Source organism: Eptesicus fuscus, chromosome 2 (genome assembly GCF_027574615.1).
Source record: "Eptesicus fuscus isolate TK198812 chromosome 2, DD_ASM_mEF_20220401, whole genome shotgun sequence".
NCBI lineage: Eukaryota > Metazoa > Chordata > Mammalia > Chiroptera > Vespertilionidae > Eptesicus > Eptesicus fuscus.
Genome location: NC_072474.1, coordinates 23298805 through 23325365, shown reverse-complemented (window position 1 = coordinate 23325365; position 26561 = coordinate 23298805). Strand labels below are relative to the sequence as shown.

At 39.4% G+C, this 26561-nt stretch overlaps 1 protein-coding gene across 2 annotated transcripts; it reads left to right on the top strand.

Annotated features, from left to right (window-relative positions):
* On the top strand, positions 1 to 26561 carry ARL5B (ADP ribosylation factor like GTPase 5B). Of its 2 annotated transcripts, XM_028156551.2 has the most exons (6): positions 1 to 487; positions 16525 to 16585; positions 18538 to 18685; positions 21436 to 21519; positions 23982 to 24133; positions 25097 to 26561. In XM_028156551.2, exons 1-6 carry the CDS (start codon positions 439 to 441, stop codon positions 25143 to 25145), a joined length of 543 nt encoding a protein of 180 aa, XP_028012352.1. In that variant the 5' UTR covers positions 1 to 438; the 3' UTR covers positions 25146 to 26561. The 2 variants fall into 2 exon arrangements, 1 of the variants encoding a protein (XP_028012352.1); XR_008558043.1 differs by lacking the exons at positions 16525 to 16585; positions 18538 to 18685; positions 21436 to 21519; positions 23982 to 24133; positions 25097 to 26561 and adding an exon at positions 879 to 1976 and having other exon boundaries at positions 424 to 487.

Below are 26561 nucleotides of genomic sequence, written 5' to 3'. Positions count from 1 at the left end.
CCTCCACCTCTGGCCGCCGGAGCCTGCACCCCGGAAATGAAACCGGAGGAAACGCCACGTCCAAGGCGTCGGCTGACGTCAGCGCGCTACGTCAGGTGCCGTCCTTCCGGCGATGGGTGGTCCTGAGGTCGGGCGCGGAGGCGGAGCGAAGGCGGGGACTGGATCTGGTGGAGGATTTGGTGGGTAGGTGGGTTCAGGCCGAGGGAACTACGGGTCGGCGTTGGGTTCACTGGGCTCGGAACAAAGGACTCTGCGGACGGGACGCGGCGCGGCGCCTTCGGACCGGCAGCCGAACGGCCGATCGACGCTCCTGGGCCACCCCGTGCCCTGTCGGCGCCGTCCCAGCCGCTTCCCCTTAGGACTCCCTGCCCGCGCCGCGGACGGGCCCCGCGCAGCGGCACCTGCTGCTGAGGGACCCCGCGGCCGGCCCAGGTGCTCATGATGGGGCTGATCTTCGCCAAACTGTGGAGCCTCTTCTGTAACCAAGGTGAGAGGATGGAGCCGCGCCACGGCCCGAGCCCGCGGCCGAGGGCCCGCCGCCGAAGGGACCGCCGCAGGCCGGGCTGTCGCGGACGGATGTCCAAAGACGCCGAGAAGTGACTTGGTCCGGGCAGCGGGTAGACGCTCGGTCTTGAGGCTGGAGAAGGCGCGGGAGAGCTGGTGTGTGGGGGAAACGGGGAGTCCGGAAGGGAGGCGTTGGTGTCCCGGAATCCAAACTTAGGGTCTTTGGATATTGGTGAAGCTCGGCGGACAACACCTATTGGTACCCGGAGGCATTTGGGGTGCCTTTTGTGTCTCTAATCAAACACCCCAAGTCTTGCCCCAGGATAAGTGTCCGCCCTGAAACTGATCGACTTTTTTTTTTTTTTTTAAACTAGTGCTGCTTTGTTTTCGACCTGCTCTTTAAGCCAATGCGCCTTCTTCACGTTCTCTCTGACGCCGCCTACTCTCCAGGACTCTGGAACGAGTCGTCCTTTTCAGATACACGGCTTTCTGGAAACCTTCAGCCTAAATCCTTTATTCCTTTCCTAGACGTTAGAAAACCAAAGGCTTTGGCTCTAGGTAGGGTGTGCGTGTCTGTATTACTCTAGAACTGGTTATGAGACATCTAGAAGTTGCAAGTCCAAAGGGCCAACAAGTTGTAAAACCTGTTCTGAGTCAGAGAATGAAATGTGATGTCTTCTGAAAAGGGAAAATACCCAAACAAAAAAAAAAGGCGACAATAGGTAAAGTTTTAGGTATTCTTTTCATATTTTTCTTAGTAATTGAAACTAGTTTTTCAATTCAACTAGTTTCATTTCGAATTTAATACCTGGACATAATAAAAAACTGCTTTAGGATGATACCAATATGTTACTGTTAATGTGGTATCTTTTATCAGGATTTAAGAAGTGAAGACAGTGAAGTGGTTTTAGTTCACTTGTTCCACAGATTGATAAGAACACTAAAATAATCTTTTCCAAGGTTATAAATATATATGCATATACATATGTAGGCATATTCAATTACCACACCTTTTGTTGTTGTTCATCTTCACCCAAGGATATTTTTCCATTGATTTTTAGAGAGAGTAGAAGAGAGAGGGAAAGACAGAGAGAAACATCGATGTGTTACATCCAGGGCCCAGGCGGTGGAGGAGTCTGTAACCCAGGTACATGCCCTTGACCTGGAATCGAATCCGGGACCCTTTGGTCTGGAGGCCGAGGCTCTGTTCACTGAGCCAAACCTGCTGGGGCCAATCACCACACTTTTCAAGTGATTTTAAAGTGGTCAGAGTTTAACACCTTATGAATATTATCCATACTTAAATTTAATGTATTATTTTTTCAGCAGTTTATATTTTCTAATCCTTGTTACATAAATTCGCTACTATATAAAGCAGCACTTTTAAGACATGCTAAAAAGTATAAAGATCCATATAATAACCATCTGCTTATTTTTCCTGTAGTTTAAAGAAATAAAATATTACCTAAATCGTTGGTTCTCCCTGGTAATCTGTCCCATTCCTCTTTCTCCCCTCTCTATTTTATTGCTGCTCTTTATCAGTTTTGTTTGTTTGTTCCAATCTTCCTTAATCAGATTAAAAGGGACTGGAGAATATAAAGGGAACACTCGGGAGATGAGGAAACGTATTTATGGGCTGCTTTTATAGTCACGTAACTGTTCATAGTAAATCCTCATTACTATTCAGACTTTAACTTTCCTGCTGTATATTGAGTACTAGTGGTTTTTCTGTCATTTTATTCTCATTCATTCATGGGCATAGGGCAGTAAAGCAGTCTTTAGAGTTAAACATAGGAGATACAAAGATTTAAAGACAAACAGAAAAGATACAGTTACTTGCTCTCATAATGCTCAAACATCGGTACATAACAGAAAGAAGTAGGAAAAAAATCAAATGTGATAAAATATTAACTGATATGTATAAAAGTGTGGTGATGGTACCAAAAGAAAATGATTAATTTTTCTAATGTGGTTCCTGGAAGACTACAGGAAAAGGTATAGTTGGACTTCCATAATAAGTAGGAGTTTGTAACTAAGGCATGCTAGGCAGACTGAGTAGAAGGGGCGTGTTATTTTAGGCAGAAGGACTAATAATATGCAATGGGAGAGGAATTAAACAGTTTGGTACATGGAAGGAAGCTGAAAATAGTTTAGTTTGGCTGTATCTTAGTTTGCCTGTGGGGGAGTTCGAGGAGATGAGGTTGGAAAGGTAGCCAGCGGAACCAGATCACAGAGGGCCTTGTATGTTGACTAAGACTTTATACAGAGCAAGCCATGGGAGCAGTTGAGTTTAGTCACGGTGTGTTATTCTGAAGCAAGGGATTGCTATTTTAGTAGTCTTGTATTTATACTTCCTTTTCTCACTTTATAAGATGCAACCATTCTTTTCTTAAATCTTTATTGTTGAGAGTATTACAGATGTCCCCCCATTGCCCCTCTCCCCCTGATTCCTTCACGGCCCTATCGTCTGTGTCCATAGGTAATGCATATATGCAATACAAGGTGGTTGGTTGGTTCCTTTGGGCCCCTCTCCCCCTTCCCTCTGACATTCATCAGCCTATTCCATGTTTCCATGCCTCTGGTTTTACTTTCTATATTGAAAAAATGAACGACAACCTCAGCGTTTTCCATTTTAACCACTATAACACATCTAATCCAGAGATACTCAAATCACTCACTCTTGGTTGTATATTAGAATAATATGCCCAAGGCCCCACCTCAGACCAGTTCAATCAGAATGGGGTGGGGTGGTCTGGGCATCTGTGCCAAGATAATTCAGATGTACAGCCAGAGTTGAGAACTACTTACCTTAAATACTCCTTTCCCTTATCTTGTATTATTTGCCTCACTTCCATCTTTTTTCCTTGTAACATTTTAGAGCACTAAGCATCTCTTCATAAATTTGATACCTTTCTGGGAATAAGCATACTAAAGCATGTGTTGCTTAAGTAAAGCTATTACAAAGTACACAATTAATTTAAGGTACAAGACTGATTACTTTGACACACTTATCAATGAGCACTGATAGCCAGCTTTTTATGACATTGTTATTGTTCTGACTGCTCAGATCTGGTGTCTTTCATTTCTCTCTTTACCTTATTGTGCTCTTAATTCTGGACTTTTTGCTGGTTTCAAACATACGACACTTAACCTTACCATCTGTCTGCTCCTCGTTTTCTGGAACACTCTTTTCCCTTCAACTGGTTCAGATTTCTGACCAAATGTCACTCCTGAGAGAGGCCATCCCTGACCACTCTTCCCACCCCAACACTCATTCTCTATTTTTTGGACTAATGTTTTGTTCTACCTGTAATCATGTTTGTTTACTTTGTTTCTGTTTTTCTCAATAGACATAACTTCTGAAGGCATGGATTTTGAGATGTGAAATTGAACAAATCATTTGTCTTATTATGGTAGAAGAGAAATTAGTACCTTTATGACTTTTTCCTTCATCATTCCAATGTAGTTTTTTGTTTAATCCACACCGTCTTTTCATTTTTGTAACTAAAGTTTTGTTACTGCTGAGCCACAATATGCTATATTGTTTTCCTTTACAACGTTTTCCCCCTAGAATAATTACAACATCTCATTGCTTTAGTTTCTTTGTACATTTGACTAAGTCATTTTATGTTATTCAAAAACTCTCCATACAAGTTTTCCCACATCACCTATCAGATGATTTATCCTTTCCCACACCCTCAGTATTCCTTTTTGCTCCAAACTGGACTTGTTCCCTCTGTGCCTGGTACACAGTTGTTCTGGACTTGTCTTTGCTATCATTCTAGGAATTCACTTTTTTTGGAACTCGTGTCCCTCTTGCTTTGCCCTTATTTTCATGAAGCACATCCTTCAGAAATTTCCTGCAACATTATCCAAAGTGATAATTATTTTGCAATTTCAAATGCCTGAAAATGTATTGGTCTGTCCTCACTTTTTATTTATAACTGGTCTGAATATATAATTCTGAATTGTAAAACATTTCTTTCAAAATCTTGATTTGTCATTGTCCTCCAGTTTTCAGTGTTGTTGAGAAGACAAGTATTCTTTTTTTTCTTTCTTTATTGATTACCGCTCATGCCCTCACCCCCCTTGTGTCTGTGTCCATTGGTTATGCTTATATGCATGCATACAGGTCCTTTGGTTGGTCTCTCCCCCTTACCCTCACCCTCCCCTACCTTCCCTCTGAGGTTTGAGCATCTGATCGATGCTTCTCTGTCTCTGGATCTGTTTTTGTTCTTCAGTTTATGTTGTTCATTATATTCCACAAGTGAGTGAGATCATGTGATATTTATCTTTCTCTGACTGGCTTACTTCCCTTACCTTAGCATAATGCTCTCCAGTTCCATCCATGCTGCTGCAAATGGTAAAATTCCTTCTTTTTTACAGCGGTGTAGTATTCCATTGTGTAGATGTACCACAGTTTTCTAATCCACTCATCTGCTTATGGGCACTTAGTCTGTTTCCAAATCTTAGCTATGGTAAATTGTGCTGCTATGAACATAGGGGTGCATATATCCTTTCTGATTGGTGTTTCTGATTTCTTGGGATATATTTCTAGTAGTGGGATTACTGGGTCAAATGGGAGTTCCATTTTTAGTTTTTTCAGGAAACTCCATACTGTTCTCCACAGTGGCTACACCAGTCTGCAGTGCACAAGGGTTCCTTTTTCTCCCATCCTCACCAGCACTTGTCATTTGTTGATTTGTTAATGATAGCCTTTTTGATAGGTGTGAGATGGTACCTCTTTACAAGTATCATTCTTACTCTTATTTTTTCTATCTAGTCGATTTTAGAATTTTCTGTTTTTCTCTGGTATTTTTTTTCCTAGTATATTTTTATTGATTTCAGAGGGGAAGGGAGAGGGAGAGAGAGAGAGAAACATCAATGATGAGAGAAAATCACTGACTGGTTGCCTCACACACACTCCCTTGCTGGGTGTGGAGCCCACAATCCGGGCATGTGCTCTGACCAGGAATCAAACCATGACCTCCTGGTTCATAGGTCGATGCTTAACCACTGAGCCATACCGGCCAGGCTCTGGTGTTTTTTAAAATTGAAAGAGGTGTACCTTGATATTTTGTTTGTTTGTGTATTACGATAGGCCTTCTGGACCTTTTCAATATAAAGTTACCTTTTTTGGTTCTAGAAATTTTTATTTGCTTTGGGTTTATCTTATTGAACTAAATTGATTATTAAGTATTCTTTTCAGTTCTACTGTACCTTTTTTTGTTTGGGTTCTACTGTTTCTTTGAACTTTTCTTCTGTTCTTTAATTTTCTTTTTAAATTTATTTTTTTATATTACCTTTCTATATTGGAAGCTTTCCCCATAGATCTGTTGTAATTCCATTGCATGAATATAGCACAGTTTATTCATTTGCATTATGATGGGTTGTAATATTATGAACACCATTAGGACTTTTTGTAGACATGTTTTTATTTCTCTTAGGTGAATAACTAGAAAAATAATTTTTAAGTCATTGGGTAGATATATGATTATTTTTATAGATTTTTTTCCAAAGTGGTTATGCCATTTTTATATTCTTATCAGCAGTGTTTGAGACTTCTACTTGTTCCACAGCCTTAGCAACATTTGGTGTTGCCAGTCTTTTTAATTTTAGCTATTCTATTAGATGTGTAGTTGTATCTCATTTTGGTTTTAAATTGCATTTCTCGTTTGACTATTGGGAATTAAGCACTTTTTCAGGTGCTTATTGCCGATTTGTATATCTTTCTTTGCGGAATGTTCCAATATTTTGCCCATTTAAAAAAAATTTTTCTCTAAAATATTATATATAATTACTTATATATTCTGGAACTGAGTCCTTTGTCAGATACATGTTTTGTGAATATTTTACCGGGTCTGTGGCTTCCCTATTAATTTTCTTTAATGGGGATTTCTCTTCAGTGGAAAATTTTAATTTTGGTATAGTCTTAATTTCTCAAATTTTTTTCCTTATGGATATTGCTGTCTGTGTCCTGTTCCTTTCATCTAGAAGCTTTAGCTTTTATATGCTTACTAGAGGCCTGGTGCACGAAATTCATGTGCTGCCGGTGGCGGGGGGGGGGGGGCGGTGCCTCAGCCCGGCCTGCTCGCAGTAGGGCATCCCTCTCGCAGTTCAGGACCCCTCGCTCCTTACCACCCACCTGCTCGCTGCTCTTTACTGCTCAGCTTGCTGCTCCTTAGTGCTGCCATTGAGACGAGAGAGGCTCCTGCCACCGTTGCTGCGCTCACCAGCTGTGAGCCCAGCTTCTGGCTGAGTGGCACTCCCCCTGTGGAAGCGCACTGAGCACCAGGGGCAGGTAGCTCCTGCATTGAGTGTCTGCCCCCTTGGTGGTCATTGTGCATCATAGCAACTGGTTCTGGTCATTCCACCATAACAGTCAGTTAGGGTTTTATTATATAGACTAGAGGCCCAGTGCACGAAATTCATGCACAGGCGGGGGTTCCTTCAGCCCAGCCTGTACCTTCTCCAATGCGGGACCCCTCAGGGGATGTCGGACTGCTGGTTTAGGCATGATCCCTGCAGGACCACTGCCAGTGCCCAGCGCCGGTCTTGATCACTTGGTGCCATCAGTGGGTGCGAGCAGCAGCTGCCGGTCCCAATCGTCCCTGAGGGCTTCTCCACTTCCCCCTGCTCCTGAGGGGTGATCGGGGCAGCAACCGCTGCTTGCCTCTGCTGACAGCGCCGGCCATGCTCACACCCACTGCTGGTACCAGCCCCAATCGCTCCATGCCATCCGCGGGTACGAGTGGGGCCGGCGCCATCAGTGCGTGGGAGCGGCAGCAGCGGGAGCGGGTCTGCCAGAGGACAGGGGGCTGGGGGCTGTGGCAGGAGGGGCCGGGTTGGGTGCAGAGGATGGGCTGAGACCCGCCACTATGCCTACCGCAGCCTTGCAGCCCACAGTTCCTCCTAACCGCTCTCCTGCCTGCCTGCCTCATCGCCCCTAACTGCCTCTGCTTGCCAGCCTGGCTGCTCCCTAATGGCCGCCCCCTAACTGCCCCCCTGCCGGCCTGGTCACCTCCTAACTGCTCCCCTGCTGGCCTGATCGCTCCTAACCGCCTCTGCCTCGGCCCCCCGCCACTGTGGCTTTGTCAGGAAGGATGTCCGGTCTAATTAACATATTACCCTTTTATTAATATAGATGCCTATAGGACAAATAAAATTATTTGGGGGCTATGATGTGAGAGGGCTTGGGATTCAATATTTATCTCCAACCTTTTCTCTTGCATTGATCTGTATGTCTATCTATGCCATACTACACCATCATGGTTACTGTACTGTTTCATAGCAAATTTTGAAATCCGGTAGTGTCAGTACTCCAACTTTGTTTTGTTAATCTTTTTAAATAAAAGATTTTTATTTTCTTCCAACTACTTACTTTGGGTATACTTTACCCTCCACCACTAGTTTTTTTATATAATTGATTTCAGAGAGGAGGAGAGAGAGGAGGGGAGAGAGAGGGGGGTAGGGGGGTAGAGAGAATGAGAATCATTGATCAGCTGCCTTTTGCATACCCCCTATTGGGGGTTGAGCCTGGCATGTGCCCTGACCTGGAATCAAACCTTAATCTCCTGGTTCATAGGTTGATGCTCAATCACTGAGCCACGCTGACTGGGCTTCACCTCTAGTTCTTAAGGGTAGAATGTGTATTATTGGTTTTTCTTTTTAAAACAGCCATCTTAAATACTGCTTTAGTTTCATTTCACAAATTTTTACATGTTGCATTTCATTATTCAGGTTGAAATATTATAAAAATTTGTTGTTTGATTTCTTCTTTAAACTATGGATTATTTATGTGTTGTTTTTTTCTAGATAGCTTATTATTAATTCTTAATTCCATTGTGGTAAAAAATATACTCTGATTTTTTAAAAATTTATTAAGACTTTTATAGTCCATTCATATAGTCTGTTCTGGTGAATGCACCATTTGCTCTTGAAAAGAATGTGTATTTTGCAGTTGTGTGCAATATTCTATAAACATTTAAGTTAAGGTGGTTGTTAATCTTGTTCAGATGTTATATATCTTAATGTGTATCTCTTCTAAAAGAGCATAGAGAGGGAGACCTTTTTTGTGTCTAGTGTGAAATTCTCTCCCTTTTAATTGGAATGTTTAATCCAATTTGTTTATGTAGTTGGATTTATGATATGGTTAGATATAAAGGTATGCAATTTTATTATTTGTTTCCTCTGTTTAGCTCTGCTTTTGTTTATCTGTTTTTGTTTTGTTTCGCTGTTACTCTACTCCTCCTTTCCCTCTTTTTGGGGGATAACTAGTTTTTTTAATTTTTAAAATTCTATTTTACCTTTCCCTCCTTTGGGAGGTTAACTAGTTTTTTTTTTTTAATTTTTATAATTCCATTTTAATTTTTTATTGACTATTTTAACAATTGCCTTTTGCATCATTTCCATGGTCCTTCAAGAGATTGCAGTGTACATTCTTATATTTTTGCAATCTAGTAATAGTAAATAGGCTTTTCGCCCAAGTCTCTCTCATGAATAGTGTGTCAGGTACCGTATTTTCCGGTGGATAAGACAACTTTTTAACCCAGGAAAATCTTATACACCCAGTCTTATACGCCGGAAAATACGGTACTTAGTAATGCAATACTTTTAAAGGGTAAGAACCTTGAAACTACACAGTTGCACTCTCCCCTCCCCTGGTCCTTTGTAACCATACAGGTTATATATCATATATATTGTATCTAAATATGTTAATAAACGTTACAATACAGTGTTATACTTTTTGCTATAAACAGTCACATGTTCTTTAAAGTTTTGGAGGGTAAAATTTCTCTTATATTTACTCATACTACTATTTTTGATGTTTTGAATTTCCATCTAGCATAATTTTACTTCAAGCTTAAGAACTCTGGTGTTTTTATAGTGTGGCTGTGGTAATGATGAATTAATTCTCTTAGTTTCCTTTTATCTGAAAATGCCTTCATTCTTGATGTATATTTTTTCAGAATACAGCATCTTAGCTTGGTGGCTTTTTTAAATTTTTGTTTTTTGTTTTTTGTTTGTTTGTTTATTTGTTTTTGTTTGTTTTTGCCTTTAGTGCTCTAGTCCAGCCAACCGGTGGTCCGTGGACCACTGGTGTTCTGTGAGGTCCGAAAGGTTGGCGACCGCTGCTCTAGTCATTCCACTGTCTTCTGGTCTCGGTCTCTCTCTCTCTCTCTCTCTCTCTCTCTCTCTCTCTCTCTCTGTGTGTGTGTGTGTGTGTGTGTGTGTGTGTGTGTACACCCTAATGAAATGTCAGTCAATATTTATATCTTTCCTTTATCCTTTTTTTTTTCTTCTGCCTTCAAGATTTTCCCTTTATCTTTTTTTAAAAAAATATTTTTTATTGATTTTTTACAGAGAGGAAGAGAGAGTTAGAAACATCGATGAGAGAGAAACATCGATCAGCTGCCTCCTGCACACACCCCACTGGGGATGTGCCCGCAACCAAGGTACATGCCCTTGACCGGAATCGAACCTGGGACCCTTGAGTCCGCAGGCCGACGCTCTATCCACTGAGCCAAACCAGTTAGGGCTTCCCTTTATCTTTGATTTTCAGCAGGTTAACCATGAACTACCTAGTTTTTCTTTTCTTTGTATTTACCTTATTTGGGGATTGCTGAACTTTTTGAATTTGTGAAATGTTTATATTTTGGTACTCGCCCAGTTGTATTTTTCAAATATATATTTTTTCCACCCAAATTCAATTTATTGAGGACCAGCACTTTAAAAAGGAATGAATAGCCCTAGCTGGTTTGGCTCAGTGGATAGAGCATAGGTCTGCAGACTGCAGGGTCCCAGGTTCAATTCCGGTCAAGGGCACATGCCTGGGTTGCGGGCTCGATCCCCAGTAGGGAGTGTGCAGGAGGCAACCAATTAATGATTCTCATCATTGATGTTTCTATCTCTCTTTCCCTCTCCATTCCTCTCTGAAATCAATAAAATATACATATATATTGAAAAAATAAAAGCTTTATTAGATTCAGGTTCTTTAAAAAACAAATAAAAAGGAATTAATATTTTAAATGGAAACAATCAGAATGTGTCTCAGTAAAAGTACTGTTTTGTGACATTTCTGTTTCAGTTATGTGTGTCCTGAGTCATGACATAAAATATATTTCTTAACCTTGGTCATGGCTCAACAAGTTTGAAAACCAGTGATTAGATTGTCTATGTATGTCCTTAACATCTGCCTTGCAGATTACTTGCCCCTGGGCAACGTTTATCATATTTTTCTGTGTGTAAGATACCATTTTTTTCTAAAATCATTAGACTGAAAATCGAGGGGTGTCAACACATAGCCAAGGAGGGAGCCTTGTGGGGAGGGAGCCATGTAGGTGTGTAGCTGCCCATACCTTGTCAAACAGGCTTCCTCCAATCACGAGCCTTATTACTGATATCAGCTGATGCCGTAATTGGAGGTGGAGGTGGAGAATGCACAGATGCAACAGGGACCGGAGCCTTTTGAGCCCATAAAGATGTCAAAAAATAAAAAGCTAAATACCGGTAAGCGATTGTCTTACTCTGCAAAATTCAAACTGAATGTAATCAGCTACGCAAAAGAGCATGGAAATAGAGCTGCAGAGAGACAATTTGGACCTCCTCCCACTGAGCGTATGATCAGACAGTGGAGAAAACAGGAAGAACTACTCCTTAAGATGCCAAAAAAGAAGAAGGCCTTAAAAGGAAAACCAGCAAAATGTTTAAAATACTGATTTCTTAATTTAGGTTTGGAAAAGTGGGGAGCATCTTATACATGGGGCATCTTTTACAGGAAAAACATGGTAACTTCTATAGAAAGCTACACTTCAGTATTTCCTTGTTGAAACCTTTCTTAATTATTATTTTCAGTGAGTTGGGAAAAAGAAGGATCTTTGGTCTTTTTCCTTAGACACTTCAACCTGGCCTGTGACCTTAGAGTGTTCAACATAATTAGGCTCTTTGATTTTCTTCCCTTATCTACATTTAATCCCCTTGTTTACCTGTAAGTTGTCTTTCTTCTATCAGATAAGCTGTTCTTATTATTGTAAGACTAGAGGCCTGGTGCACGAAATTGGTGCACCGGGGGTGTCTCTCAGCCCAGCCTGCACCCTCTCCAATCTGGGGTCCCTTGAGGGATGTCCAACTGCCAGTCAGACATCCCTCTCACAATCCAGGACTGCTGGCTCCCAACCACTCGCCTGCCTGCCTGCCTGCCTGATTGCCCCTAACCACTCCCCTGCCAGCCCGATTGCCCCTAACTGCCCTCCCCTGTAGGCCTGGTCGCCCCTAACTGCCCTCCCCTGTAGGCCTGGTCGCCCCTAACTGCCCTCCCCTGTAGGCCTGGTCACCCCTAACTGCCCTCTCCTGCAGGCCTGGTTGCCCCCAACTGCCCTCCCCCTGCTGGCCCGGTCACCCCTAACTGCCCTCCCCTGCTGGCCTGGTACCTCCCAACTGCCCTCCTCTGCAGGCCTGGTACCCCCCAACTGCCCTCTGCTACAGGCCTGGTCCCCCCCCCAACTGCCCTCCCCTGCAGGCCTGGTCCCCCCAACTGCCTTTCCCTCTAGGCCTGGTTCCCCCCAACTGCCCTCCTGTGCAGGCCTGGTCACCCCGCAACTGCCTTCCCCTGCAGGCCTGGTCGCCCCCAAATGCCCTCCTCTGCCAGCTCAGTCACCCCTAACTGCCCTCCCCTGCAGGCCTGATCGCCCCCAACTGCCCTCCCCTGCTGGCCATCTTGTGGCGGCCATCTTTGACCACATGGGGATGGCCATCTTGTGTTGGAGTGATGGTCGATTTGCATATTACCTCTTTATTATATAGGATTGTAAGATTTCATTTGTGTCACAAAAGTGGGGACACATCAAGTTGGGAGACTATTAGCCAAACTCTACAACAATGTGTCCATAGGCAAGTTATTTAACTGTTTCCTCATCAGGGATATGAGGAATGATATCACTTTCTTATAGAACGATTGTGAGGAGTAACTTACATAATGCATGGAAAACACTTAGACTGACAGTCTAGAATATTACTTTATTCTAGATCTGATTTATCCTTAAGAATATTACCATTTGATACTTCTCTCTGTTGCTTTGTACTAACAACACTATATTGTAAGTACTTGTTTACATACCCGGCTTATAAGACTTTTGAGAGTAGAGACCTTGCCTTATTTGTCTTAATCACAAATATTACAGTCATGTATATAATGAGCTCAATAAATGTTGAATTGTTGAATCATCAAATTTATGTAATTGCTTTTAACAAAATTTTGTCATCCAGGAATATGGTTTCTGAGGTGTGGGAATGGGGGGGTGGGGCTGAAGAATTGGGGAGGGGAGTTAATATTTTATAGCAAAAAGAGCAGGGAAACAAATGCTAGCTTTTATTTTATTTATTTTATTATTTTTTACATTTTAATTTCTTTATTGGTTAAGGTATTACATATTTGTCCTCACCCCCCCCTTCCCACCCACCCCACTCCTGCCCTCACCCCCCTGTTGTCTGTGTCCACTGGTTAGGCTTATATGCATGCATACAAGTCCTTTGGTTGATCTCTCCCCCTTACCCCCACCCTCCCCTACCTTCCCTCTGAGGTTTGAGCATCTGATGGATGCTTCCCTGTCTCTGGATCTGTTTTTGATCATTAGTTTATGTTGTTCATTATTTCCCATAGATGAGTGAGATCATGTGGTATTTATCTTTCTCTGACTGGCTTATTTCACTTAGCATAATGCTCTCCAGTTCCATCCATTTTGTTGCAAATGGTAGGAATTCCTTCTTTGTTAGTGCAGCATAGTATTCCATTGTGTAGATGTACCACAGTTTTTTAATCCACTCATCTGCTGATGGGCACTTAGGCTATTTCCAAGTATTAGCTATGGTGAATTGTGCTGCTATGAACATAGGATGCATATGTCCTTTCTGATTGATGTTTCTAGCTTCTTGGGATATATTCCTAGAAGTGGTATTACTGGGTCAAATGGGAGTTCCATTTTTAGTTTTTTGAGGAAACTCCATACTGTTCTCCACAGTGGCTGCACCAATTTGCATTCCCACCAGCAGTGCATGAGGGTTCCTTTTTTTCCGCATCCTCGCCAACAACAAATGCTAGCTTTTAATTATGTTTACTAAAACAAGTTATTTAATTTCAGAAGACCTCCATTTCCTTTTCTATACAATAATCAAGGTGACCCAGTGTTAACCGGAAAGGTGAGCTGAGAACCCCCCCTCCTCCCCTAGGGTCATGTCTCGATGCCGAAGAATGAGCTCCGAGGACCAGAAGATTTAAGCAAAAGTGTGAAAAATGTATTACAAGCAGATTCAGACTCCCCAACCGGGAGGAGGCACAAATAATGGGTTGCTAGCAAAGCAAGTCATTCTAGGAGTATACATGTTCTACAGGCTTGCTCCATATATACCTGTGTCACCACCTGATTGATTCCATCATTGTTCTTGCCCAGCAGCGGACCTGAATGTTCTGTTTCTATGTGTATGTACACCTTGTTGCTGCAGGCCCTCCTTTGATTTCCCATACTTTCTGCTCTGTGTCCAAAAACACGGTTGGTTTCTGTGATTAGGCTTGCTCAAACTGCCGTGTCTGCCCCTGTCTGTTCTACCTGCCTTTGTTTCCCACTGGACCACTGCCCTATCTGCCTGCTTTTCAAGCTAACTTCTTTCGCCGGGTTAGTAGTTTTGTGTGTTTTGGGAGAATTGTACTTCTCACGGGTACTGAAGAGGTGGGAGAGAAAGAATAGATCTCAAGTTCTGCAGTCTGTTCCAAGCTATATTTTATTATCTATATATATAAAAGCCTAATATGCAAAGTGTCCCTTCAGGAATTTGACCGAACGGGAGTTCGATTCGATTGCTCGCTATGACGTACACTGACCACCAGGGGGCGACACAGAATGAAGGGAGGTCCTGGGCGGCAGCTGGGGAAGGGAGGTCCTGGGCGGCAGCTGGCAGCCACTAGGGACCCTACCAGTGCAGGAATTTCATTCACTGGGCATCTAGTATTTTATAATCAGTACTAGAAGCCCGTTGCACGAAGATTCGTGCAATAGACCTTCCTTCACCTGGCTGCCGGCACCAGTTTTCCTCTGGCACCTGGGACCCAGGCGTTGGCTCTGGCCACCCGCTGATCGTAGCGCCTCCAGCAATAATTCAGACTTATTTTCATTGTATCCAATATCCCAAGTTTGCTAAGTCACCAATTTGGGTAACAGTGACTTAGGGCAAGAAGAAGGTAAATTTTCTATAATTCTATTTGCAGTACTTATTCTAAATAAAGAATTTAGTATCATCCATGTTATCGTTTGCTCTATTTAAGGTTAACTGAGATTGAGTCTATCAACTAAATAATTTTGTTTTCTTGGAGTGTAGTTTGAAGATTTAGAAGTGAATATATATTGAGGATCAGATGAAGTTGTAAAAGTATACAAGTTTCTCACAGCTTGAGGTATTTAAATTCTAGTGAAATGGAAATCTCTACTACCTGCTCTGTAAGTTAAAATGATGTTAAACTTCTAATGTTTATCTGATTGACATTTAGCTTACCTCTAGACTAGGCTTCTTTCTCATGCCTTCAGGACCCCCATGGTCCCCTGATGCTAGGCAGGTGGTTTCCAGCTGTCACCAAAATTTAGAATGCTTGGTGCTGGGTGGTGGGATTGTTGCTCCACTGATAAGAATGCTCTTGTTCTTGTACTATAAGGGAGAAAGACGGAGCAACACTCCAATAGTGGTTCCACTAGAAATTAGAGACTACAAACCAAGAGAGTCAGAAAAGGAGAATTATGAGTTATAATAAGCAAGCAAGTTTTGTTTTGTTTTACAAAGCATCTTCTACCATAGTAATAATAGCCCTTCCAGAGAACCATGTCATTTGCCCTGCAATATTATGTTGTTACAGCAGCCAAGTCATTAGAAGATACAAAGATGGTTTGTCACCTAAGAACTTCTCTGTAAATTATGGTCCCACTCTTTGATGCAATATTAACATATTAGAGTGGAAATGTGACCTGATATTTGATTAGATATAAAATGAGAATTTTGACATTCATGAAAGGTTAACAAGAGGAGCAGGGTTCTGATATGAACTGTGTCACATCTTTGGCTGCAGATCAGTTGATTGCATTGTGGTTCTTATGACAGGTTCCCTACATACCCTGATGAAGAGTAGATTTTGAAACATTCTGCCCTGGGGAACAACAATCTTTAAGTATTCTGTATAGGTTAAAATCTAGAAAAGATGAAATCTGGGGTGTTCTGTGTTCAAAGGAAGTTTCAAAATACTTATCTCTTAACAGAATAATTAGATTGGGCTTAAAAACTACTTATGAACAAAGTTACTATTTAGTGCAGAAGGAGGAGAATAAAGGGGTTTTCGTTGTACACAGAACCAAAACAGTATCTGCCAAAAGAGTTGTAAAATCCATTTGGAAAAAAAGTTAAAGATTAACTAATTGTGTATTTATCTGTAGATTAATGGAGGGAATGGAAAACTAGTTAAGAGTATGTGTGTCTTATTAGCAATAGGAAACTTCAGATTTACATTTTAAATTGAGCTTTTAAGTAAATGGAAAAAAGTCTTGGTACATGAAGGTGGGAAAACTTCCAGGTGTAAAAACAACTTGAGAAAAAGTTAATTTGATTAGTAGAGATGGCAAGCAGGTGTGTATGAAAACGTAATAAAAACAACACATTTTAAGTTATAATATTTTGTCAAAATTAGTATTGGGTTTTATCACCCCAAATTCAATATAAGTGGCCAGGTTCTCCTGTCCTCCCCTCTTTCCTATCTCCAGCATCCCTTTGTAAGAGAGCTAGATAAATAATATCATAATAGATTGTATCACTTAAGGCAGGTAGTCTTGGCATCATAAGTAAGTTCTCTTTTCTTTTCCATTTTTTAACAGTCTTATAAATATCCAGTGAATGATTCTCATTCGAGAGCTAACTAATAATCATTGTTGATAGTATGTAATTGTAGTATGCAGCAGTGTTAAATGTTTTTGGTTTGCTTTCTCTCTGTAGAGCACAAAGTGATTATAGTGGGACTGGACAATGCAGGGAAAACTACCATTCTTTATCAATTGTAAGTATGAGTGTATATTGAAATAGTTTCATTATTTTATTTATTGGAACTAATTTGTATAATTAATAAGGATAAGGTATTATAATGGAAAAACTTGAACATATGTTTTTTGTATTTTACTGAACACAAAATTTATGAAAGAATGCCCGTTTGGTGTGGCTCAGTGATTGAGTGTCAACCTATGAACCAGGAGGTCAGAGTTTGATTCCCAATCAGGGCACATACCTGGGTTGCTGGCTTGATCCCCAGTATGGGGTGTGCGGGAGGCAGCCAATTGATGCTTCTCATCATTGATGTTTTAATCTCTTCCTCTCTCTGATATCAATAAGAACATATTTTAAAAATTAAAAAACTCTGTGCTTATTTAAAGCCTTCACAAACTTATTTTCTGGCTTTGAAAGAAAGAATTAATATAAAATTAGGATAAATAAAGCACATATTATAGTGCTAGAGTGAGATGATAAAGTGCATTTCATTAGTTTATTCTCACACAGAGGTTTATGTAATTAGATTATCTCTAGGAAGTTTTTGCTACTCTCCTAATAGCTCTGGAAATGTTTAACATAGCCAGACTTGTCAAATCAAAAGAAATGAAGATTGCCCCTGAAAATATTGCTTTAGTAGCTTTGCAACAGGAAGAAGCTTGAGACTTTCAGAGAAGTACATTAATACTTTAAGGAAATTTTAACAGCACATCAGTCCACTTGTCAAAGTATATACCATTATCCTTTTATTGCCAGTGAAATGGTCCGTGTTAAGCAATAAAAATGGCTCTGTGTCTAAGCATTTAACAAGTGGTTATAAAAAACACAGTGCACCATTGTGTGGCTCTTGTGCCTTCCCACCTCATCTTAAATATACCAGCTGACAGTTCTCCAGAAATACTTCACTTAAGCAGTGCTTAACATTTTTCAGCTACTTTGCTAAAAAGCTTCTAAGTTATGACTATTGTTTTAAGTTGAGTAGCTACTTGTTTTTTTAAAAAAACAAACATCCTATATAATAAAAGCCTAATATGCAAATTGTTCCCTTGACCCGAAGTTCAACCAGGGGGCGGGACCAGCTGGCCAACTGCCCGCGGCCCTTACCCCCAGCCGGCCCCTTCCCCCAGCTGGCCCTGCCGGGGGAAGGGAGGCCATGGCCAGCAGCCACTAAGGACCCTACCTGTGCACGAATTTCATGCACTGGGCCTCTAGTCAAATATAAACATTTCAGAAACCTGTCACTGTTGTTGAAATAATTTTGTGCACAGCTTCAAAAATATATATAATGCCCAAAAGGGATTAGCATGTTTCTTGCAACACAGCACTGGCGTGTTAGAGGCAAATTCATCTTTGTTGAATAAATTAATGTAGTTTAATGAATGGTTATGATAATACATGTGATATGAGTATCTCTATACTATATATATTTAGAATTAATTTTCATTAAAGTTTTCATTTGCCCATTGCCTTATCTTTTTAAGACTATAATTGAGGTTAATAGGCCTGAACTAATATTTATGGCTGAGCCAAGTCTCAGTTTTCTCACATAGACAGTCTTCAAAATTATAAATAGCCTACTATTCCATGGATGCTACACTGGAAGTATTGGTGTCCCTGTCACCTAGAAACTTGCTCTTCCAGGATGGAGCATTGGTTCTGCTCTAACAGGACATGGTGGTATTAAAATTTTGGCCAAAGAAGTGCAAACTCACACCACACAGTTCCCTTCTATCCAGGTCAAGCCCGTAGTTTATTCCAGTAACAGAAGAACAGTTTTCTTTTGTAGTTATTCTTTGTCTAGATATTTGTTTGCACAAATGTTCTCTAAGGTTCTATTTTTGATGCTTGTAATTGCCATCAATTGGCACAAATAAGGAAGATTGATTCCTGTTAAATACAGAGATTAAAAGTTGCTTCAGATTCTCAAGATAATACAAAAGAGCTTTTATGGTGTCTATCTTTCAACAGCTTAATGAATGAAGTGGTTCATACATCTCCAACCATAGGAAGCAATGTTGAAGAAATAGTTGTGAAGAACACTCATTTTCTTATGTGGGACATTGGTGGTCAAGAGTCATTGCGGTCATCCTGGAACACGTATTATTCAAACACAGAGGTATACTAGAGTTACTACTAAAGTAAATTTAATAAAAAGAACCAGAGAGTAAAACTAGAAAATAGATAGGCTATACATAAGACATATTGACAATTGCCTTTTTTAGTAAAGAATTTGAGATTTCAAATAAAAGAGAAAGAGCAATGGGAGCTATTATTAGATGAGTGCTTACTGGTGTGCAGGCTTCCGGTTTATCCTCATCTTAATACTGTAGTATCTCCATTGTTGGAGAAATTGGACATGAGGATAAATTATATATATATATATCTTTCCCAAGATCTCAGCTTTATTAGAGGCCCTGGTTAGAGGAGTAATAAAATGCTTTGAGCATAATTTAATACAGATTTTCAAATAATATCATTTGAACATTCAAAATATTGCTGTGATTATATTTTAATTTTTTTGTAATGGATTTGCAGGCCAGACACCAGACTTCTCTGTCACTTACTATTTTATTAGTTCATAGCCAACCTGGGGAACAAATTTAGAATGTCTTCTATTTGTGTTTTTATTTTTTCCTAGAAGCAGATTTAAAAAATAATAAAATATACATGCAGTGCTTTTGGGAGAGGCTTATTTTTGAGAATATTAATATACCATTACGTGCATAATTTTTCTTTACAGAGGTACAACGAACAAATTATTTTTTCTAAAATGAAGCCTTTTAAATTGAGTGGGGTTTTTTGTGGGGGGTGGAAGGAATGCAAGGAATTTTTGGTGAATAATTTGCCTTTTTAAATAAAAACATGTATTCCTTTAGATTTACATTGTGATAGCATATGTATATGTGTGTATATATTCTACTGCCATGTATGACTGGTAAAACCAGTGTGGCATACATAGATAATTTAGCAGTTGTGGAAGCACTTAATTTTTTTTTATTTGCAGGGGAGGATAGGTTGGTAAGCAAATATTATGCTCATAAGTTAGCTTAATATATTTATTTCTATAGTAAAATAACATTTGTTGGAAAGTAAAAGAAAAACAACATTTTAGCATTATGACTGTTTAAACAGTATAGCTGTTGGTACTTTTTCAAAGCTCTCAGTTAACTGCAGCTGTAAAAAGAGCAGGTCAAAACTGATTCTTACTGATCCATGCACTTTTGTAGAATTAGAAAAGAGTAGTTACTGAAATTGCTGAAAATTGACTTAGCATGTGTCCAGAAAGACATACATTATTGCTGATGCCATTTGCATGAAATGATCTTTTAATTATATCTATAAGAATAGCAAAATTACTACAAAGAACCTTCGGCCTTTATTGCAGCACACCTGTATAACACATAGCATTTGCAATCTTAGATTCTAGGTAAGGATCTTATTATCTTTGTAGTGTTCTCCTGATGGCTTTGTTCACCCTTGTCATCTTCTTAAATTCTTTATGTTGAGGAGTCATCCAAAAGCTGAGATGACTCATTTATAATAGGAGTTACAGTTGATGACTAATTTTTGATATCTTATTCTCATTAACTTACAGAATTATTTCCATTCTAACTTTGCCTTGGTTCTTATATTTATCTCTTCTATTTTATCCCTTTTTAAGCATTCTCAGTTTATATTCAGACTAGAGGCCCAGTGCATGATTAAATCATGCATGTGTAGGTTCCCCTACACGCTTTCGCTTTCGATCACGGGGGCGCTGGGTGCCTGTCCGCTGGGGCACCAGTCCTTTCAGAAGCCCAGGCACCCAGCTCCCCCACTTTTGATGGTCCGCGGCAGGACGTGAGCTCGCTGCCTCAGAGGCCCCTTCTGTGCCGTAGCACAGCCATGGTGCAGACGCTGAGCTCGTGCTGCCGCTGGCGATGCGAGCTCAGCGTTCCGCCGGCCCAATCGGCCACCCCGAGTCCCGCCCCCCCACGCCTCCTGGCCAGTTGTGGGTACGGTCAATTTGCATATTTGTCTATTATTAGGTAGGATTACCCTAGTTGTCTCTTACCCTTCAGTCATCAGAATAATCTGATTCTACCCTTTTTGTCTTGATTTATTTTGCATCACTTTCTCTACTATAACCCTTTACATCATTTAATCTCATTTTTTAACTGTTCCTTCTGCATAAGATGCTCAGTTTAGGAGCTCTTTCTTATTATATCTCCTTATTTTTCTTATCAAAGATGTTTTTATTTTTAATGTGTATGAGACCCGCCTTTTCTCATATATAGTTACAGTTTTTTCCAGTTTCCTTTGCTCTCTTTAATTTCACCTGCATCATCTTTAGCATATTAACACCTAAGTAACACATTTTTCTTGTGCTTTTATTGTTGATATTGTTATGTAAAAATGCTTTATTCAATATTTTTTTAATGTTTCTCTTTCAAACTAGTTTGTGTACTTCTTTCGAATAGACAGAAGACTATAGTAAACATAATTATTGATTGCCTAAATAAATGGTTGTAGAGTACTTTTAAGGTTTAGCAAAAGTTATTTTACTTACTGTGATTTTTAAAAAATTACTTTTTATTACTTGGTTTTCAAAATAAATCTTAGTATTACAGAATATTATGTATTCAAATATCACTTTAAAAAAATAAAATTGGGCATGGTTTGTATTTGATGAAGTTACATTACTTTGTACTGCTCGATGTAATTCCATGTACTATAAAAACTCTTTATGATGAAAAGTAATAGACTGTTTTATAGTAAGATGATGCCATGTGAAGAAAATACTTCTATCACTTGAAAATAGTTTTGTACAAAACATCAACAACCCAAAGAAAACGTCAATTTTCTTTCTTTTTAATTGTCTTCTAGTTCATCATTCTTGTTGTAGATAGCATTGACAGGGAACGACTAGCTATTACGAAAGAAGAATTATACAGAATGTTGGCTCATGAGGTAAGTTTTAAAAACAAACATAAATAATGGAGTAAGGTATCTCTATACTGGTTTTGCTTTTTCAAATATTAATATGCTCCGGTGTTGGTTATTTCATCATTAACAAAGTTGTATATATTAGCTTAATAAAATTTTTCATTGCTTTTTCAAACTTAAAAAAATCCAGCATGTTAATTTTTAGACTATTGTTAAAGATTTTTCAAAGTTAAAACTATGATTTATGCCTTAAAAAGTCTGATAGATCAAAGCAGGAAAGAGGAAAACTTAAGTGTTTAAAATCCCAACAGTTGCCTGGCTGGTGGTGGTCAGTGGATTGAGCGTAATCCCATGGACCAAGAGGTCCCCTTTTCGTTTCTGGTCAGGGCACATGCCTGGGTTGCAGGTTCAATCCCCAGTAAGGGGCGTGCAGGAGGCAGCCATTTGATGTGTCTCTTTTGTCGTTTTTATCTCTCCTTCTCTCTTCCTCTCTATCTAAAAATCAATAAAATATATATTTTAAAAAATAAAATAATAAAATCCTGAGGCTATAAGAACTGAAAATTCTTTAGTGAATAATTTGAGATCAATTAATTATGAATATTTCAAATATACAAAAAACTTCAATAATAAAACACATTCTTGCTCCCACCACTCAACATAATATAGTAAATATCTTTTGAGACTTCTCCAATTTGATTTTCTTCCTTTCTGAAGGAAACCAAAAAGAATTCCACTATGGTGAAATAGTGATTATCATCCCTATGAATATTTTTATACTTTTAGAAAAATACTAGAGTCTCAGTGCACAAAATTCATGCACTGTGCCGGGTGGTGTCCCTCAGCCCAGCCTGTACCCTCTCCAATCTGGGACCCCTCAGGGGATGTCCGACTGCCATTTTAGGCCCAATCCCACAGGGCCTAAACCGGCAGTCAGACATCCCTCTCACAATCCAGTACTGCTGGCTCCTAACTGCTTGCCTGTCTGCCTGATCCCCCCTAACCGCCTCTGCCTGCCAACCTGATGCCCCTAACTGCTTCCCTGTCAGCCTGATCGCTCCTAACAGCCTCTGCCTGCTGGCCTGATTGCCCCATAACTGCTCCCCTGCCAGCCTGATTGCCCCTAACTGCCCTCCCCTGCCAGCCTGATTGCCCCTAACTGCTCCCTGCCAGGCTGATCTCCCCTAACTGCCTCTGCCTGCCATCCTGATCGCTCCCTAACTACTCCCCTGCCGGCTTGATCACCCCTAACTGCCCTCCCCTGCCAGCCTGATCGCCCCTAACTGCCCTCCCCTGCCAGCCTGATCACCCCTAACTGCTCTCCCCTGCCAGCCTAATTGTTCCTAGCCACCTCTGCCTTGGCCCCCGCCACCATGGCTTTGTCCAGAAGGACATCCGGAAGATGTCTGGTCTAATTAGCATATTACCCTTTTATTAGTATAGATTTTTATATTTAAAATTCTTATTTACCTGTCAATTGTACAGAATATTATGTGCCATCTTTTTTTTTTTTTTTACTTTTTTTTTTTTATTGAGATATAATTGACAATATAACATTGTATTAGTTTCAGGTGTACAACATAATGATTTAATATTTGCATATATTGTGAAATAATCACCACCAGAAGTCTAGTTAATATGTCACCATAAATAGTTTCAGAATATTTTTCTTGTGATGAGAACTTTTCAGACTTATTCTCATAGCAACTTTAAAATACACAACACACTGATATTGACTATAGTTACCATGCTGGGCAGTACATCCTCATGTCCTTTTTATTTATGTGCCATCTTTATAAAACATTATGTAATGGTTAATCTATCTTTGCTAGACTGAATTATTAAATCATGGTTATTTGAGATATTTACTTGTGTTTCCATAAATTTTTTTTAAAAATATATTTTATTGATTTTTTACAGAGAGGAAGGGAGAGGGATAGAGAGTTAGAAACATCGATGAGAGAGAAACATCGACCAGCTGCCTCCTGCACACCTCCTACTGGGGATATGCCTGCAACCGAGGTACATGCCCTTGACCAGAATTGAACCTGGGACCTCTCAGTCCGCAGGCCGACGCTCTATCCATTGAGCCAAACCAGTCAGGGCTCCATAAAATTTTTTAATTAAACATCTGTGCCTAGCGCTAGCTGGTTTGGCTCAGTGGATAGAGTGTCGGCTTGCAGACTGAAGGGTCCTGGGTTTGATTCTGGCCAAGGGCACGTGTCCAAGTTTCAGGCTAGCTCCCTGGTAAGGGACGTGCAGGCAGCAGCTGATTAATGATTCTCTCTCATCATTGGTGTTTCTATCTCCTCCCTTCCTCTCTGAAATCAATAAAAAATATATATATTTTTTAAAAATCTGTGCCTAATCATTTTAAAGTAGAGGGATTTCATTGTAACTGTCCAGTAGGGTACATTTACCCTTGTGCTTAGTTTAATTTGAATTGTGATATTTCAGGTATTAGAAATATTTCATATTGATTGCAGGATTTAAGGAAGGCTGCAGTCCTTATCTTTGCAAATAAACAGGATATGAAAGGGTGTATGACAGCAGCTGAAATCTCCAAATACCTCACCCTTAGTTCAATTAAGGACCATCCATGGCACATTCAGTCCTGCTGTGCTTTAACAGGAGAAGGGTAAGTGCTAATCTGAATTGGGGAGGTAAGGTGGTTTTTACGTTATGTCTCAGGAAATAATTTTAGTCAATTTACAATTGTTAAATTACAATTTCACAAAGTTACTGACAAATTTTTTGTAAACTTAATACAAACAGAATGTTTTACCAAAAAAGTAATAAACTTTTGAATTAAATTTTCACAGTCTAATTTTTAGTTATTGTTCATTCCTTGGTTTTATCATTTACTTACTGGGAGAAAACAATAATATCCTTTGACTTAAAGAGGAAGCGTCAAAGAAATTTCACATTTTCTGCAAAGGCTTAATTAAGCCTAAACTCCCAGCTTTCCACAAGAGTACATCCCCTTTATTATCAGGAGTCATTTGGGGATGCATATTTCTAAAAAATAAACATTTGAAATAAATGCCATTATAGTACTTTCTTCCTTTTCGAAGAAGTTGAGTTTGGATAAATAGGCCAAGGAGAACCCAGTGTGTTAAGCATGGATTACCCAGTTTATTTCCAGGACTTATTTATGCTCAAATTAACTTGACCTTAGTTTTTTCATACTAGAAATACCTTGTAATATAATGCTACATGTAGACTTTTTTGACCTATACCTTTAAGATTGAGCTATAAGCCTCAATTCTTTAGAATTTAGGAGGGTAAGGTGGAGTACTATTATCTTTCTATAGTGGTTGCAGCTTTAGTTCATCTTAAAGGCAGGGGGATGAGGAGTATTTGCAATTTTGCTGAAAAACTGCCAAAGCTGCAGCCTCTAGATGTGACTGAAGCTATTTCCCACATTACTCAACTGATAAGGTCATTTTAAGTGAATCTTCCACTTAAAATTTCCACTTACTTTAGTGTTACTCAAATATTGTCACTTAAGTGTGTAAATAATTATTGTAGTACCAAGTATGCTTTCAATTTTTAAGTATAAACTTCTTCATTTTGAAAATATTTTTCTCCTTTATTTCAGGTTATGCCAAGGTCTAGAGTGGATGACCTCCAGAATTGGTGTGAGATAACTGTTTTGCTTGAAAGAGACTGCTCTATTTATTCTGTGACATGAACATTTTTTCCTAGTATCTTTGGCTGCTGAGGCAGCAGCATGTTTAATTTATAACAACACAAACCTCTATGAGCAACACTTGAATCAAGTGCAGCTGAACTGGAACGTGGAAGATTTTTTCTTAACTTTTTTTTAATGCACTAATCTTCAGTTGGATGAACACTAATGTATAACTGTGTTTTCAGCAACAGAATTTTTCTGACTGCTTACTCTAATTATTCAATGACTGCCTTGTAAGAAATGTTTGTCATATGTCTAAGGTTTCCTGAAGTATTGTAATGACTTTAATGACCAAGTTCTCTCATTTCTTGACCACCCCTGCCCCACCAGATAATGACTGGTTTGACAAAGTATTAGAGGAAATCATCGGGTATTGCTTGCAAACTTAACCAGCACTAAGTATTTGCTCCCTCTATAAACTAGTTACCTTTTGGACAGAACTTACTATAGAGAAAGAAGTCTGCCTAGAAGATATATGTGAGGAAGATTAAACATCATGAAAACTGCCTTTAAATGAGTTAACATTATTGCAAGTCATGGAATAATTTTAAGTTACTGTTAGCATGGAAATTAAGTAGGCTATTATCTAAAAGAAGTCCACATTTCTGCCTATAACACGGCATTTGTTTTGGTTAAAAACTAATCAAGGTAAAATATTTATTTAAATGCCCTACTTTGGATAAACCTGGCATTTTAAGAATGCCACATTATTCAATGCATATATAAATATTAGTAGTTATTAAAGCATACCAGCATTAATATTAAAACCAGCCATTTGGAATATATTTTATTATCAGCCTAATGTTCAACTATTCCATTTGCAAGGGACATCCCATCTGCTTTGGGCAAAGCTAAAGCAGAGTATAAAGAGTTCATTTTATTTCTTAAAATTTGAAATTGTGTCTGTAATACTCTTACTACCACCAGCAGTACATTACTTAAAAAAACCATATGGCTTTTCTTAAAGCTGTTTGAGGTTGTCGTGTAATAAGCTTGAAACAATTTTAATCTTTATTGTTATGCCTCATGCTCTAAAATCTTTTGCTGGAGTATAGGAAACTGCTAAATTTAATCCTAGCTTTTAGAATAGTACTATGAGACTCAAAGTTAATACACTAACAACATATAAATTTAAAAAATAGGAAAAAAGTCATAATCTATTGCAAGTTTATTTGATAATATTTAAAAGTTTTCAAGGCAGTTGTCTAATATGAACAATAAATAATACATACCTTGAGGAGGACAGGTATCATAATTTTAATCCTCTTTATCTTAAATGTATGATTTTGCTATAATGAAAGGGATAAAATACTTAGAGAATAATAATACTTCATCTTTGCAGTATTTTTTTTCATTTGGGTCAAAAGTAGGA